The sequence below is a fragment of the Elephas maximus genome, chromosome 1, assembly GCF_024166365.1.
Source record: "Elephas maximus indicus isolate mEleMax1 chromosome 1, mEleMax1 primary haplotype, whole genome shotgun sequence".
NCBI lineage: Eukaryota > Metazoa > Chordata > Mammalia > Proboscidea > Elephantidae > Elephas > Elephas maximus.
The window spans coordinates 106,511,151-106,528,741 of NC_064819.1; the positions used below are offsets into that span (position 1 = coordinate 106,511,151).

The 17,591-nt window shown below is 52.2% G+C and overlaps 2 protein-coding genes across 2 annotated transcripts in view; one reads left to right on the forward strand and one right to left on the reverse strand.

The window, feature by feature from the left end:
* GUCA1ANB (GUCA1A neighbor) overlaps nucleotides 1-17,591 on the forward strand; it is a 74,229-nt gene that overhangs the window by 16,835 nt on the left and 39,803 nt on the right. The gene's annotated exons all lie outside the window — the stretch shown is intronic.
* The window catches only part of C1H6orf132 (chromosome 1 C6orf132 homolog), a 41,635-nt gene that overhangs the window by 4,466 nt on the left and 19,578 nt on the right, over nucleotides 1-17,591 (reverse strand). The window contains exons 3-4 of the mRNA XM_049891919.1: nucleotides 6,763-6,838; nucleotides 435-3,669 (exon numbers count right to left, since the gene is read on the reverse strand). Of these exons, the coding sequence (XP_049747876.1) occupies nucleotides 435-3,669; nucleotides 6,763-6,838 (3,311 nt within the window). The remainder of the gene's footprint in view (nucleotides 1-434; nucleotides 3,670-6,762; nucleotides 6,839-17,591) is intronic.

Genomic DNA, 17,591 nt, shown 5'->3' on the forward strand with positions numbered 1-17,591 from the left:
GGAGACAAGGAAGCAGGTAAGGGAAACGCCAACAACGCCCTCTCCAGGCGAAGTAGGCCCCTCTCCTCTTCTCTCTGTCATGAAAGCCAAAATTAAAAAACAACGAACGGGAAGCCGTGGAGTTCATTCTAAGTTTTCAGATTCAAGGCGACCCCATGTGTTACAGAGTAGAATTGCTCCATATGGCTTTCTTGGCAGTAATCTTTATGGAAGCTGATCGCCAGATTTTCTTTATACAGTTACTTACTGTATTTGTTTATTTGGGAGGTCGAAATTCTGAACCGCCAACCTTTAGGTTAGCAGTCGAGCACAAGCAAACTGTTTGGGCCACCCACACAACCAATATCCCGGGACTGGTGGCCTTGACCTGGTCAGCTCCTCTGCGTTCCGAGGGGGTTCCCTGCATCACTCTCCCCGCCACCGTCCCAACTCACCTGCCGGCAGCATGCGCGAAGCCGTAGTCGCCGCTGGGCGCTTTGTACTTGGCCTCTCCGGCTCCCCGGCCGCCGCCAGCGTAGGGCGCGCCCCGCGAGCTCTCCAGGGGTATTCTCCGCGCCTGCAGGCCGCCGGGGGGCGCTCGGCCCGCCGAGTTGACGCGTCGCATCTCGGGGCCTCCAGACGCTCCGAAAGGCCCTCCCGGCTGGGGCCCGAAGCAGTTGGGTGAGCTCAGGCTGCGGCCAGTACCGCCGCGGGGCAGCCCGGGGCTGCGCTGGGGCTCCCCGATGTACAGGCGCTTCTTGATGAGCGAGCGGCCACTGCCGGCGCGCGCACCTGTGGGAAAGCACGAGAAGCCACGAGCCGCAGAGGCTGCGGGTCCCGCGTCCAGGGGCTGCCTCAAGTCCGAGAAGTTGTTCCGGGGCGGGGAGCCCTGGTGGCCCGGATACTGGAGCCTTCGGGCCGGGGAGTCAGGGTCATTGCTGAACTCTGGCGGCGGTGGGATGACCTCAAAGCTGAACTCCTCCTCCCTCTTGCAGGAAGGAGAAAATGGGGAGGAGAAGGACTTGGGCAGCGGGCAGCCCTGCGGGAGGTTGGAGGGAGCTGATCTTTCCCAGGCCACCGGGGCCTGGGGCTCCTCTGCCTTTGTCCAGTTGTGCCAGCGGCCTGGCTCTGTGCCCTCTGGGTCTCTGCAGGGCCGGGGCTTCCACTGACTGGGTACCGTGGGCTGGGTTGACGACGCCAGCTGGAGGTCCTTTTTGGTTTCCTTCGGCAGCTTGGGAACCACAGTGAAGGAGTAGGGCCGGCCCTCACTGTATAAGATGCTATCAGAGCCTGCCTCGGATGGACTGCTGTGGTCTCCGAGACTTACTGGCAGCGAGGACCGACATAGGGCAGCCCCTCCAGGCCTTCCTTTCTGCGCCCTCTGCCGGGCTGCAAGGAGCAGGGCCATCGGGGAGCCCTGCTCCACCACCTGCCCAGTCACTGGGTGCCTGAAGAATTTGTCAGCAGATGGGGCTGAGACAGGGGTCTTGGCTAGCAGCCCCTGGGGCTCCTTCACCTCCACAGGCTCCCCTGACCCTGCAACCTCTCCTCTGGCCAGGGTGGGCATCACCACAGCAACCTCTCGGCTGGGGCTATTCTGGCTGCTGTGGGGCTTGTAGAGATACAGCGCCTCTTCTTGGACAGAGGCTGTCTTTGGTGGGAGGGCTGGAGGCGAGGGGACTCCCTGTGTAGACAGTTTACTGGCCTCTGAGGGAGGCCCCTTTGCCAGTAGCTGGGAGGGCACTGCAAGTTCTTGAGATTCCACTGACTTCTCCCCATGCCCAGCAGGGACTGGGTACTTTTCTGCCATCAGCTGGGATGATGTGGCAGAGAGAGTTGTGGCTATGGATGGGATGGCAGGTCCAGGTGTGGCCTTAGGTGGCGTGGCTGACCCAGGGGTCGCCTCGGGTGGCGTGGCTGGCCCGGGGGCGGCCTCGGGTGGCGTGGCTGGCCCGGGGGCGGCCTCGGGTGGCGTGGCTGGCCCGGGGGCGGCCTCGGGTGGCGTGGCTGGCCCGGGGGCGGCCTCGGGTGGCGTGGCTGGCCCGGGGGTGGCCTTGGGTGGCGTGGCTGGCCCGGATGTGGGCTTGGGTGGCGTGGCTGGCCCAGATGTGGGCTTAAGCTGGAGTGGCCTGCTTGGCAGAGGTGTGGTGGATACAGGTGGCACATTTTTGGCCATAGGCTTGGAGAAGTTCCCATTACCAGCCCCATTTTCAAAGATTCTGCTCCTTGCTAGCAGGGGCTTGGGTGGCAAGGACCTTAAGCTGGGCTTGGCTTCCTTCTCTGCAGATGAGGAAAGCCGGGCCTCCAGCTCATCCCGGATCCGCCGGACACTAGGAGTTAGGGAGTCTTGGGGGCTGTAGTCTACAGCGGGGAGGGTCACGTTGGTGGTGACTTCCTTCTCTGGTAGGCTGCTGCTGTGGGGACTCTTCTCAGGAACACTTGGGGGGAACTCCTTCTCTGGCAAGCTTGGGGGAGCCTCCTTCTCCAGCAGGCTGGGGCCCTTCTTGCCCTCTTTGCCCTGAGTGGCCACTGTTGGGCCTGGCTTGTGACTGAGGGATCCGTCCTGTCTCCTGGAACCACAAAGATAGGCTGCCAGCTCGTTCCGCAGCTTTTCCATCTGGCTGGGATCCCGCCAGTCCACGGGCGCTGAAGAGGCTGTGTCCTCTGGGCTGGGCGGTTTGGGTTTGGGAGCAGAAGAGCTAGATTTGGAGCTTTTTGCAAACCCAATCAGTGGGGGGGATGCCTTCTCAGCAGAAGGCAAAGGAGGGGCAGCTGGGGGAAGGGGGGGTGCTGGGGGCGGGAGTGGGGGTGGAGGCGGGGGCAGGGGAGGGGCTGGGGGTGGAGTCTCAGCATGTTCATTTGTCTGGGCCTGGGCCTCCCCCAGCCTTGGGCTGGTTGGTGCTGCTGCTCTGAGCTCCCCTGGACTGTCTGGCTCAGGCTTCCTGTTGGGGTAGGCTTGGAATGCAGGACGGATGTGGAAGCTAGAAGGCAGTGGGAGTCGGCTGGGGGCCTTCTTGGTGGCCCCCTCTGCCTCTGGGGAAGCCCCTTGTGCTTCCTGAATTGGGATGGATGAAGTCCTGACTGGGGTTGGGGGAGGCACCTTGAGTGAACGGGGAAAGGTGAGGTGGGGCTCCAGCTTGGGTCCCAGGGAGCTCCCCTTAGTCTCAGCAGGGCTCCTGGGGGGGCTGGTTCTGGGAGCTGCTGGCTGCCTGCCATTCAGTGCTACCTCTGATTTCCACTTGATGATCCCCCCAGGGGGAAAGAGGTGAGGCCCCTGTGGTGTGTGAGGAGACACTGGAGCTGGGGGTGTTGGGGCTGGCAAAGGAGGAGGTGGGGGGGCTAAAAAGTCTGAGGGTGGGGCAGGAGGAATGAAATCAGGAGGGGTGGGTGTAGATGGGGAGGAATGAGTGGATGGAGGGGATAGGGTTTCCAGTACTGGGGGTGGAGGGGGGGCCATGCTGGGTGGGGGTGGGGGCGGGGGTTCCAGCAGCAGGGGAGGTGGTGGGGGAGCTGTGGAAGGTGGAGGTGGGGGTGGTGAGTCCCCTCGAGGCTGCAGGGTGTCTGGGGGTGGCCTCGGGGCTGGGCCTGGGGGAGGCGGGGGGATGAGTAAGTCCAGGCCATAGTGCCCAGGCCTTAGGTCCCCCACAGAGCTGTACAATCGGAGGTTACCATTGACGAGAGAGCTGGTACCTGAAAGAAGGGAGAGGCAAAGATGAGGAAGGGCCTTACCCAGGGCAGGGTCAGAGGGCACCCAAGAGAATACCTGAACACCGAGTGAGGGGTGACAGTGTCTCCAGTCTCCTAAGCTGTCCTGGGGTGACTCTCTTTCCTCTGGGGAGGGGACTCTGCCTGTCCCTGGCACAGCCTTTGGAGCCTGAATCAAATATTCTCCATTTGCCCCTCCAGAGGCACTCTCCCCATTCTCTGCCCTGCTCAGGGCTGGGCTCCCTTACCCTCAGGCTACAGGTGAGCTCAGCCAATGGGAGACAAGGAGATCCAAGGGCAGGGTAAGGGAGTGGGAGGATGAGGCCCTGGTATCTATTCCCTGCTTCCTCCCAGTATCTCCAGGTTGGCAGCAGCCACATTTTTCTACTATAGACCACAGTTCCTGTGGGGTGGCCCCTCTCCCACAGCTACAGCCACAGCTCAGGGAGAGTAGCAGCTCCTCACTGTTGCCAGTCCCTGGGGCATCATTGTCCACTTTGGCTCCCTTAACTCTGCTCACACTCTAGTATAACTCTCTCTGGTTATCCCCCTTGTGTGCATGTGCCATCTGTTTCCTGCCAAGACCTTGACTGGTACAAAGCCAGAAAGGCCAGGGTTCAAATCCCAGCTCTACCATTTACCAGATGTGTGACCTTGGACACACTAATTAAACTTGCTGAAGCTCAGTTTCATCATCTATAAGATGGGTATAATATTAGTGCTTCATAAAGCTGTTGGGAGGATTAAATAAGAGGATTCATGTATATATAAAGGGCTTGTCATAGTGCCAGGCCCATGTGGTTGTTGGGTGCCCTCGAGTTGATTCCGAGTCATATCAGCCTTATGTGACAGAGCAGAACTGCCCCATAAGATTTTCTTGGCCGTAATCTTTATGGAAGCAGATCGCCAAGTCTTTCTCCTGCAGAGCCGCTGGGTGGGTTCAAATCGGCAACCTTTTGGTTAGCAGCTGAGCGCTTCACCATTGTACCACCTGGGCTCCTTATAGTAGGCACTTAATAAACAGTAAGTACTTTGTCTACTACCACCTGTCCTTAACTTTTCAACTGTATAAGACAGTCAGGGAACGTAGAAGAGAGCTCCCAAAAAACCCACTGCCGTCAAGTTGATTCTGACTCATAGTGACCCCCATAGGGTTTCCAAGGCTGTAAATCTCTACAGAAGCAGACTGCCACATCTTTCTCCTGAGGAGCCACTGGTGGTTCGGAACCGCCGACCTTGAGGTTGGCAGTCGAGTGTTTTAACCACTGCACTACCAGGGCTCCTCGGGAGAGAGAGAGGAAATCACAAATCAGGGACAGGGACCTGGGGACCTCCTCAGTGAGGAACGTTGGGTAAAACAACTGTAGGAGGGAGCAATTTGTACAAAGAGCTTTTTTGGCCTCTTACTTTCTAAGGACCCCAAATCTACCAAGGACACAGCTTTCCCTCCTCACAGAGAACTTCGGGAGCAGATTTTGGACTGCAGGATGGAATGAGGTGTGCAGAAGGAAGATGATCTGAACGACCTGGGCGCTAAAGAGGTGCTGCGCACCCTTGCCTCCAGCAGCTTGAACCCCTCTGTTTCTTTGGACTGAGTCCCCAGCCCCCGTCCCAGAGTCTGGGACTTCCCTCTTAGGGGCACCATCCTGCATCTCCCGTCTCAGTTCCTAGCACAGAGCTGGGGGTATGGACAGCTCCCCACTGCTCCTAGGAGCTGCCTGACATTCAAACAAAAAACAGACTGAGAGGCCTGTACGTCCTGCTGGAGTGGGGAAGGTGGAAGCTAGACTTCACTGAGCACCCAAGTATCTGGCACTGAGTTAGGGGCTGGGATACAGCCGTTAAAAACCAACCAACCAACCAACCAAAAATCAGACAAAAGTATCTGCCTTTCTGAAGCCTGTGTTTAACAGAAGACAGAGACAATGAACATAATACATTAGTCAGTTATTACCACGTTAGATGGTAAGTGCAAAGAAGCCCTGGTGATGTAACGGTTAGACACTCAGCTACTAACTGAAAGATTGGTGCTTTGAATCCTTCTGCTCTGTCCTATAGGGTCGCTATGAGTCGGAATCGACTTGACGGCATTGGGTTTTGGGGTTGGTTAGCAGCTCTGTGGGAGAATGACCTGGCAATCTGCTCCTCTAAAGATTACAGCCAAGAAAACCCTATGGGGCAGTTCTGGTCTGTCACATGGGGTCACTAGGAATCGAAAATCAACTTGAGAGCACCTAACAACAACAATATGGAAAAAAAGCAGGGAAGGGGTGCTGGGTGGCAATTTAAATGAGGCAGTAGGAGAAGACCTCACTGAGAAGATGACGGTTGAGCAAAGACAGAAGAAGTGAGGGGGTGAGTGGTACAGATGTCGAAGGGAAGAGCATTCTAGTCAGAGATAACTGCAGTGCAAAGACCCCGAGGTGGAAACGTGCCTGGGAGATTTCAGGAGCAACAAGGAGTCAGGTGTGGCTGGAGGAGAGTGAGGCAGGGAAGAAAGCAGGAGATGAAGCCAGATTCTGGCATCCTTGCAAGGACTGTGGCTTTTTTTTGAGTGGTATGGGAAGTCTTGGTGGTTTCTGAACAGAGGTGTGACATGAAGTGACTTAGGTCCATCCAGTACGTCATTTGCTCCACAAGAACTGGAATTGTTCCAGTGTTCATTTGATAGTAGAGAGGTACAAGGAGTTAGGTGACAGGCCCAAGGCAGCAAAGCTAACAGATGGGGGCGGGGGGTGGGCGCGTAGGGAGCTGGGATTCAAAGTCAGGTCTGTCTGCCTGCAGAGTGCTTTCTACTGGCTTGGGCCACTCTTGTTCCTGCTCTGGCCCTTGTCCACTCACCATCCTTCCCACACCAGACACAGGCCTTAGCCAACCCTGGCTCTCAACTCCCAGCCCCACTGCTTCCACCCACTACAGCCAGTAGCTGAGAGGCCTGAAGGCCACAAGCGTGGCTGTGAGTGAGGACTCCAGGTATATCTCCAGCTGGGGAAGTAGGTCAGATGTTTGGCTTTGCTTTCAGGGCCCAAGGAAGAAAGAGGGAAAGATGGGCAAGCCCCAAGCCCAGGGTCCTCTTACCTGTCACATCTTTGTCTACAAAGTCTTGTGGGACAGCGGGGGTGGGCACAGCCAGCCCATGGTTCTCCTGAGAATTCTGAAAGGGACCAGAGAGGGATCAGGGAACAAGGAAAGACAGACTGATTGTTCTTAAACTGCCTCTCTGTGAGGCCACCTTACTGCTTGAGAGTCTGTAGTGACAGGTGATAGTGACATACCCTCATGAGTATTCTAAAATATAAACAGGCGAATTTTAAAAATCTAATTTTTTTTAATAAAAAAATATTATTGTGGTAAAAATATACATCACAAAACGTCTGCCATCTCAACTGTTTCTCCAGGTACAATTCAGTAACATTCCTTACATCCTTCAAGTTGTGCGACCAGACCATTCTCACTATCCTTTCCAAATCATTCCACCACCATTAACATAAACTCAGTGCCCCCTGAGCAAAAACTTCCTTACTAAAGGATAATTTTAAAAGGGTCCAACCAGAGGTGCCTCGGAAGAAAAGTTTGGCATTCGACTTCTGAAAATCGGCCAGTAAAAACCCTATGGATCACAGTCGTACTCAGACAGGCTTGGGGTCGCCTTGAGTCAGAATCGACTCAGTGGCAACTGGTTCTTTTAAACTTCATGGTATGTAAATTATATCTCAATTAAAAAAGGAAAAAATAAGCGCACACACACACAAATCAGCAGTGACTCTTGGATGATGTCCACAGGTTAAAAGCCAACCCCCTTGGCCTGGCCTCCCATTGACTCTTATTTTTCGTTAGGCACCCAGACATCTTTAGAGAAAAATAAATAAAAAGGGGTGAGCTGGGATATCTGCAGCACTCCAGAGGCCCTTCTGATCCCTAAGCTTTAACAGATCACGATGTGTTTACACAGCTGTCAGCTTAATACATATTGTTTTGCATTCTATTATTTTTTTTCCAAAAATACATTTTCATATGTCAACAGAGTCCACACACCTGCCCTTCTGAAGAGCTGTGGAGCATTTTATGATAGCTTCTATAAAGAAAAAAAAAAAACTTTTTTTTTTTCTCTATAGGGTCACTATGAGTCGGAATCGACTCGACGGCAACAGGTTCTGGTTTTTTTGGTTTTTGAAGATCCTTAGTGACCTGCCTCCTGCTTTCCATCCTACTTTTATTTCCCACTCTGTCATCACACCCATCCTGCACCCCCTCCCACCACCCTCCCACCCCTTGTGTAGTCCATGTTCATCCCTGATGCTGGGTGTTGGTCAGGCTGTGCCCGTCTCCCCCTTCTGTTTGTGATGACAATACTCCTGTACTGTGCTCTAAACACGGGACCTTAGTCACCCCACCATGGGAAGAAGATGCTATCCCCATTTAGCAGATGTGGAAACTGAGGCTTAGAAAAGTTTGAAACGTTGCCTAAAGTCCCACAATGAGTATTACCAAACCCAGGTCTGTGGTTCTCCCACCATTTTGTTGTTGTTGCTGTTGGCTGCTATGGAATTAGCCCCTGACTCCTGGTGACTCCATGCACAATGGAACAGAATGCTGCCCAGTTCTGCACCGTCCCCATGATCAGCTGCAGATCTGACCATTGTGACCCACAGGGTTTTCACCGGTTGATTTTCAGAAGTAGATCACCAGGCCTTTCTTCCTAGTCTGTCTTAGTCTGGAATCCCCTCCAAAGCCAGCCTGTTCAGCATCACAGCAACACTCAAGCCTCCACTAACGGATGGTGGTTGTACATGAGGTACATCAGCTGGGATGTGAACCTGGGCCCCCCGCATGGAAAGCAAGAATTCTACCACTGAACCATCAACAACTTCCTTGATATTTTTTACAATCTCTTATCCTTCAAGGATTAGCTGAGACCCTCCGGAGGGGTGGTATAGGGATAGGGGCTAATAGCATTGGCTTTGGAGCCAGACTGCCTGGATTTGAATCCTAGCTTTACCACCTACTAGCTGTATGACTGAGCAAGTTACTTAAGCTCTGTGTGTTTCAATTTCCCCATCTGTGAAATGGTGATAAAAATAGACTCCATCTATAGGGATGTTGTGAGGATTAAATGATGGGGTACACAAAAAAGCACTTAGCTCCTGACATGTAGTAAAAGCCCCATAAACGTGACTGTGGTTGTTATTACCAAGGAGCCGCCCCTTGTCTGTTGATTCACACTGACCTGATGCTGCTAAGAGCAACCCATAGTCAAGCCCCACAAAGCGGGACTCTTGCTACTCTGAGTCCCTGGATGGTGCAAATGGAAGCACCTTGGAAGAAAGGCCTGTGATCTACTTCCAAAGATCACGACCATTGAAAACCCTATGGTGCACAGTTCTGCTCTCACACACGTGGGTTCGCCATGAGTTGGAATCGACTTGGAGGCAATTTTTTTTTAGTTGTTACTACATGCTCCCCTAGTTCCTCCAATGAGATCTGTGAGCTCCTGGGAGCCTGGGGACCATGTCTTAAGTGTGTCCCTCAAAGCTGGACACATAGTAAGTCTAGTTGTTATTCACTGATGGCGTTAACCCTCTGAGCTTAACGGCTTAATGTGCAAGAAGAGAAAATTCAAGGTCAATGTTACAGAAACATCCTGATTTAGGGAACTACAAGATGCTGGGTTACCAAGGAAGATCTCAGAATCATTCATTAGTCCCTTGGGGGAGCAAACAACTCATCTTCTTCTTAAAGAATTTTGAAGTTGGAATAGCCTCAAGCCAACTTTTATCTTTTTTTTCTGCCTCGATTTGATTCACACAGCTGATATACACCTGTTCTTAACATCTCTCACACCCAGTGATTTTGGAGCCAAGACAAGGGCAGGGGCCGTCCAATCAGAGATGTGTCTCCCAAGACAGTCTGATATGCAGGGTGCACACACACACCCATGCACGCGCACAAATCACTATCTCACAACCTCCATCACGTATGCATACTCTGATTTCAATGAGATGGTAGCCACGCCTTTGAAAGCCAGGGCTGAGATCTCTGATCATCCCCAATTCTTTTTTTTTTTTTAATTGTGGTAAAATATGTATAACATAAAAGGTGCCATTTTAACCATTTTTAAGTGTCCAGGGCAGTGACATTAATTACAGCCACCTTGTTGAACACCATCACCCCTGCTCTTGAACATACTCGGAAGGTAGAAAGATTTGGGAGCTTAGCATGAAACGTCTTGGGTTCCAGTTCATGCTCTGAATATTACCCGTGATGCGACCCTGGATGAGCAGTATAGATGCAGGGTGGGGGGCATGATGTTAAACTCTCACTTATGCACCTACTGTATAAATGTTCAGGCACCATACTAAGCACTCCACCTATGTTATCTCAAATCCCTTAACAAAACCAGGATGCAAATCTAGGTCTTCCAATTTGTCTTTTCACCATGTCGCCGAGACCCATCTCCTTCATTAATAAAACAGGAACAACACTTCCTACTTTGCAGGGCTATTATGAGGATCAAATGAGGAAACCCATATTACTTGGAGGATTAGGTCTTCCAGTCCTCTCCCTGACAAGAGTGGGAAAAATGTGAACAATCAACCCTTAATTCTCTGTAATCCTAGAATCACCTTCTGGGTCCCCCTGAGTGGTTAAGTATAATTATGCATGGGGAAGGAAGATGGCCTTTATGGCCAAGGTAGTACTGCCCACCCCACCCTTTGATCTTCAAGTACTCTGAAAACACATTCTACTCCCAAGACCACAGGACGGATGGAAGGCCTCATAACAGGAGATCAGGGAAAGCTCAGGCTTTTTAGCCCTCTGCCCCACCCCCCAAATAAGGGAGTCTCAGGGCACATCCACCACCTCCCCCCTGTGCTTGAGATGTTGTAACACACCACTGTCTGACCCGTGGGACAGGTCCCAAAGTCCAGCCTCATCTCAGGAGCTCCGATACTGAACTGAACATGCTATTCTTGTTAGCTTCTGTCAAGTTGGCTTCTGATTTGTAGTGACCCTGAACACAATGGGACAAAACCATCCGCACGATTGGCTGCAGATTGGATTGTTGTAATCCGTAGAGTTTTTTTTTTTTTTTCTATTACTTTTTTTTTTTTAATTGTGCTTTAGGTGAAAGCTTACAACTCAAGTGAATTTCTCATACAAAAATTTATACACACATTGTTATGTGACCCTAGTTGCAGTTCCTGTAATGTGACAGCATACCCCTCCTTTCTACCCTGGGCTGCCTGTTTGCACTCAACCAGCTCCTGTTCCTTTCTGCCTTCTTATCCTGCCTCCAGAAACCCTGGTGGCATAGTGGTTAAGTGCTATGGCTGCAAACCAAAGGGTCGGCAGTTCAAATTCGCCAGGCACTCCTTGGAAACTCTATGGGGCAGTTCTACCCTGTCCTATAGGGTCGCTATGAGTCGGAATCGACTTGAAGGCACTAGGTTTGGTTTTGGTTTGGTATCCTGCCTCCAGACAGGAGCTGTCCATTTAGTCTCCGATATCTACTTGAACTAAGAAGCACACTCTTCACGAGTATTATTTTATGTTTTGTAGTCCAGTCTAATCTTCATCTGAAGAGTTGACTTTGGGAATGGTTTTAGTTCTGGGTTAACAGAGTCTGGGGGCCGTGCCTTCCGGCATTCCTCTAGTCTCAGTCAGACCATGAAGTCTGATCTTTTTATGTGAATTTGAGTTGTGCACCACACTTTTCTCCTGCTCTGTCAGGGACTCTGTGTTGTAATCTCTGTCAAAGCGGTCATTGGTGGTAGCCAGGCACCATCTAGTTCTTCTGGTCTCAGGCTGACAGAGCCTCTGGTTTACTATAGAGTTTTTATTGGCTGATTTTTGGAAGTAGATACCCAGGCTTTTCTCCCTAGTTTTTCTTAGTCTGGAAGCTCCACTGAAACCTCTTCAGCATCACAGCAACACACAAGCTTCCACTGACAGATGGGTGGTGGCTATGCATGAGGGGCATTGGCCAGGAATTAAACCTAGGTCTCTCACATGGAAGGAAGGCGAGAATTCTACCATCAAACCACCAGTGCAAACCACCAATGCTCCGTGGACTAAATATAGTCCCCCACCCCATCTCTAAGCCCCAGCACAGCCCAGCCCATATAGGCTACTATGGCTCACTTAGCTGTCTCTTCCACTATGGTGTGCATTCAGGAAAGGCAGATACCAACTCATTTTGATGTTAGCCCCAGAAAAACAGACTTGGAAGATAAACCACTCTTCTTGCTCAGCGCAGGGACAGAGCCATCTGGCATCAAGTGCATCAGCTTAGCTGGTGACATATTTCATGGAATCAGACCATTGTGATCCATAGGGTTTCACTGGCTAGTTTTCAGAAGTAGATTGCCAGGCCTTTCTTCCTAGTCCATCTTAGTCTGGAAGCCCTGTTGAAACCTGTTCAGCATCATAGCAACATACAAGCCTTCGCTGAGAGATGGGTGGTGGCTGCACATGAGATGCACTGGTTGGGAATCAAATCTGGGTCTCCCACATAGAAGGTGAGAATTCTACCACTGAACCATTATTGCTCACTTATTAGGTATCTGCTATGTGCTAGGCAGAACCCTGGTGGTGCATTGGTTAAGAGTTTGGCTGCTAACCAAAAGGTTAGCAGTTCAAATCCACCAGCTGCTCCTTGGAAACCCTATGGGGCAGTTTTACTCTGTCCTATAGGGTTGCTATGAGTCAGAATTGCCTTGATGGCAAAGGTTTTTTTTTTTTTTTTATGTGTATGTGCTAGGCACCATTCTGAGTACTTCACATGGGGAAACCCAGTTCCTTCTCAGAGAGGCAGGTTATTGTTTTTATAAATGAGGAAACTGAGGCACAGAGACACTAAGCACATTGCCCAAGGTCACACAGCTTAGTCAGTGGCAGGGCCAACATTCAGACCTCAAGCCTGCCCTCTTTCCCACTACAGTATTTGCTGGCACACTTTCCCTCTAGCACTAATTGGAGCCCATTGTAGGTAACTAGCTCTGCCGTCATGCTTCTCTGTACGTGCCAGGCATAGACTAGCCAATTTAAGAAATGTTTGTTGAATGACCAAATTCCTGGATGACTGAATGAGTGACAGAAAAAGTACAGGTTCACAGAGGCAGAAAACCTGTGTTCTGGTGCCAGCTCCACCACTAATTAACTCAGAGTAAAGTCACTTCTCTCTCTGTGGGCTTTGGTTTCCTGCCTCTTCTGTAAATATTCTCTAAGGACCATTTTGACCATGGTGTCCCATAAGTCCAGGCCCATAAGGTGTCCTGTCTAGGATCAGCTTACCTATGTGGTGTGGGTGGCACCTGGACACTTGGACCACCACTTAATGACACTACTGTCATTGTCTCCAGATAGTTCTCTGCCTCCAGAGAGAGCAAGGGGGGGACCAGAGGTGGAAGAAAGAGGAGGAGAGCTTGGAGGGAGGGTTTTCGAAGCTGCTTTTCCAAGAGCAACAGGGTGAGGTCAAGCAGGCAAGGCAGGGCTTGAGGTCATGGCTGGCCTCAGACATGGGGCTCCCTCATGGGGCTGCAGTTCGGCTGGGGAGCTGGCTGTGCACCAGTTTTTACTTTGCCCCACCCTATGCTCTTGCCCTGGGAAAATGACAGACCTCGGCCCTAGGGTGCCTGCAGGGATTGGCATGTGCCTCAAAAATACTCAGGGGAGAGGGGTGTGAGGCCCTTACAGGATGGCAATTTCACATTAAGAGAGGGGCGGACCAATCTGTGGGCGGTGAAACAAAGAACATGCAAATGAGCATCTGAGCGCACCTCCCATGGGTGCCCTGTCAGTGGGCCACGCCCACGCCACTCCCTTCATAAGCAAACAGGCCCACACTCCAGCCTGGGGCAGAGTCCAGCCCCAGCCCTCTTGGGCCAGGAACTCTACAGGAACCTGGGCCTCAGCGTTTCCTTGCCTTCACACCCAGACAACGCCCACCTGGAAGCTAAGGCCATGGGGCCCCTTGCACACCTCACAGAGGGCACAAGCCAACTCCCCAGCTCTGTCAAATTAGCCCTTTAGAAACCATCGCAGTCTAGTAAACTGAAAGTTACCCAGCAGTGAATAACTGGGAGGGGGCACCATTCCAATAATATTTATTTTCTTCCTTATACTTGCCTCTGTTTTTTTGGGTTCTTAACAATGAACTTTCCTTTAAAATAAAAGATAAAAAATCCAACAATACCATGATAACAGCACTACCAGTTGCCATCAGGTCAATTCCAACTCATGGTGACCCCATGTATGTCAGAGTAGAACTGTGTTCCATAGGGTTTTCAATTGCTGATTTTATGAAAGTACATCACCAGGCCTTTCTTATGAGGCACCGCTGGGCAAACTCGAACTGCCAACCTTTCAGTTAGCAGTAGAGCATGTTAACCATTTGTACCACCCAGGGACTCCAATACCACAATAATTTAAAAAATATATTATGTATTGTGATTGAGCAGAAAAAAAATGAACTTTGGAGTCAGGCAGACCAGATTTGCAACCTTAACTCTATCATCCAAAAGCAATCAAAACAGTACCTGACATATTTTAAAAAAACAGTTGCCATTGAGTCGATTCCATAACAACCCTATAGGGCAGAGTGGAACTGCCCCGTAGGGTCTCCAAGGAGTGGCTAGTGGATTTGAACTGCCAATCTTTTGGTTAGCAGCCGAGCTCTTAACCACTACACCACCAGTGCTCCTCTGAAGTAGAGTTGGTATCAATCTGCATGCCCCTACTCTGCCTTGAGGCTCAGTTTTCTCATCTGTAAAATGGGGATAATACTATCTCCCTCGGATTTGCTGTGGCGCCAAAGGCCACTGTACACCTAAAGAGAACCTGCAGAGTTAGCGCCTGAGAAAGGTCATTTCCTCTCAGGTGCCAACCAAAGCTTGGGTGGCAAGTGGGCCTCTGCTCAGTGGGTCAGCAGTGGCCTGAGGCCTTGGATACTCTACTCTGGAGATTCTTCTCTGATGGTCCCAGGTGTGTCTGTCTGATTGGATCCCAGGAGATGCAGTGCTTGCCCATGGTTATGGTCAGGTCACCAGAAATCCCCTACTGCCCTTTCCACCACACAAACCTTTCATAGTTGAAGAGAAGGAAGAAGGGAGAGAGAGATGGAGGGAGGAAAGCCCTCACTAAGAGGATAAAGCTAGATTCCCACTTTCATTTTGGGGCTCAGAACCCTCTGCTCACCCCCTGCTGTGCCACTTAGGGTGGCAGGGCTCACCCTACTGGTGGCTCCAGCTCTGTCCCACTGGCCTCAGGTTGAGGCCGGGCCTCTGTACAGGCTGCCCTTGCCCACCAGGCTCAGCGCTCCTCACACATCCTCATGCCTGGGATTCCTCCAAGCCCAGTCAAACACCAAGGGTGGGTCAGCACCAGGGGCTGGGCCAATGGGCAATGAACGGTTGACCTTGGTCACCGATCAGCTCTGAGGCTTAGGCGCACATTGTGGAATGCAAACCTCCTCACCCAGACTCCTCTGAGGCCTGGTCCCTCAGGGTGGGACAGCCAGAAGGACAGGTGGGGTCTGCAGCTCCAGGGGTGAGAGCGGTGACCCTGAGCCAGAGTTTGAGCCTGGCATGGTTAGGGGCATCACTAGGCTAGGAGAGCTAGGGGATGGGACCCCCACACTACCCCCAGAGTGAAGCCCACAAGAAACCCCTCCAGGTACCCACTGCACCCAGCTGGGTGAGATCCTGCCAACTGTTTTCCTAGCCTGGGCAGCCCCTCCTGGCTTGGGGAGCAGTGTGACAGTAGGGGATGCTGGCCAGGGGCAAGTGGTGGAGGACTGAGAGCCAATGTGCCTTAGACGTTACAAAGGCAGCTTGTGTGTTCCCACAGAGCAGTTTCTCTGAGGCCGGAAGCCAGCAGTACTTTATAAAAGAGTTCAATTGCTTCCCCATCCACCCCACCCTCTCCCATAGCGCAGATGCCCTCTTAGGGTCAGAGAAGGATTTCCAACAATGAGGCCATCTTCCTCTGGACCTACGGGCCATCCTAGACTGCGCTTAGACCTGAGCTACCAAGGCCCCTGCCCTGGACCCTGTGCTATAGAGGGCCCTGCTCTAGTCCTCTCTACAGTAGTCTATGAGGTCAAGGGGATATGTCCACTTGGAGCTCACTCCACCCCCTTTCTCTACCTGCTCCAGGTAAGGCCCCCAGAATTCCTTGTTTAAGCAGCCCAAGCCTACTTTCTGGGCCTCTTCCCTGGGCCAGTCCTCCCGAGGGCAGCCCGAGCTGGAGTGCACATCCCTGAACTCATGGGGTGTCCTAGGGGCCGCTGTTTGTGGGTGGAGGTGGGAATGTAGATGGAGCTTTGGACATTCAGGCTGAGGCCCTCACTGAGAGGGAAGGGCCAGGTGGGTGGAGAACAGGATGGACCACAGTGCTAGTGGAGGCTCATTTTGTACCCTTGCTGCAGGCCAGTAAACAATAGGGCCAGGCTTCTGACACCCCCACCCAACAAACACATGGGCCTCCCTTACCCCACAACTCTTCCAGCCGATGTCAGTCACATGAATCAGTTAAAAGCCCATAATAACTGCCCTACCTGGCTCACCCTAATGAGCTCAAACCTGAACCCGGAAAGTAGCTGGGCCTAGAGTTTGGAGATGAGCTCCTGCAGCCGATGGGTGGGGTGGAAAGAGAAGTGGAGCTGACTCGGGCTGCGTCTGTGAGGGAGAGGTCCAGGGCAGGCGGGGCCTCCCCCCTCCCCTCCCCCTGGCACAGCCAGGCCTGCCTGACTCAGAGGGTGGGGTGACCCAAGGAGCTCTCACTGCCTGGGGCAGCCCTGGGGACCTGTCCAGCCAGTTTCCCCATATTTGCCACATTGGCATTTAATTTTTAATTCCACATATGCATCACCCTGGGGATGGCTTGATTCAGAACAGGGGAGGCCGAGAGGGAGCCCCAGAGAGAAGAACAATTTTCCCACCATCTGACTATGGGGACGGGGCAGGGTGCAGGTTCTGCCCCTGAGCTCTGGGTGGGCTTCCCCTTGGAGGTGGGAATAGGAGAGGAAGATGGTTCTGAGGGAAAAGGATACCTCCCCAACTCCACCCAGGCCCATGGTGCGGTGGATAGGACTGCATGGCGTCCTGCCTCTGCTTCTGTGTGACCTGGGAAGGGCTCTCCCCTCCCTGGGCCTCAGTTTCCTCATCTTGATGAGCACTGAGGTCCTACCCAGCTCTGACATTTGGTGATACTAATCCAGCTCTAAGGAGGCCTGGTGGCATAGTGGTTAAGTACTCACCTGCTAACCAGAAGGTCAGTGGTTCGAGCCCACCAGCTGCTCCTTGGGAGAAAGATGTGGCAGTCTGCTACATAAATATTAACAGCCTTGAAACCCTATGGGGCAGTTCTACTCTGTCCTGTAGGGTCACTAGGAGTTGGAATCGACTCGACGGCAATGGGTTTAGTTTTGGTTTAATCCAGCTCTAGAACTCCCTGAGCAGGAAGGTGGGGTGGCTCTGGGCTGGTTGGAACACCAGCTTTTTCAGATTTGGAAGCAGAGTGGTCTTTTCAGCTCAAGAAGTGATCCACATGTCACCAGGGGCCTGCCTTCTCTGAGGACCACCCAACGAGCTAGTCATACCCGTTGCCCCTCTATTGCCAGTTACCAGTTGCCATCGAGTCGATTCTGACTCATGACAACCGCATGTGTGTCAGAGTAGAACTGTGCTCCATAGGGTTTTCAGTGGCTGATTTTTCAGAAGTAGATCACCAGGCCTTTCTTCCGAGGTGCCTATGCAACGGAACACTTAACTGTTTGCATCACTACTGCCCCTCCATTAGGGAGTCATTTTAACACAGAAGGTCACAGTGGAGGGAAATGCTTGAGGACCATCCAGTGTAGCCCCCACTGTGGGATACAAGCCAGAGGCCTAGAGAGAGGAAAGAAC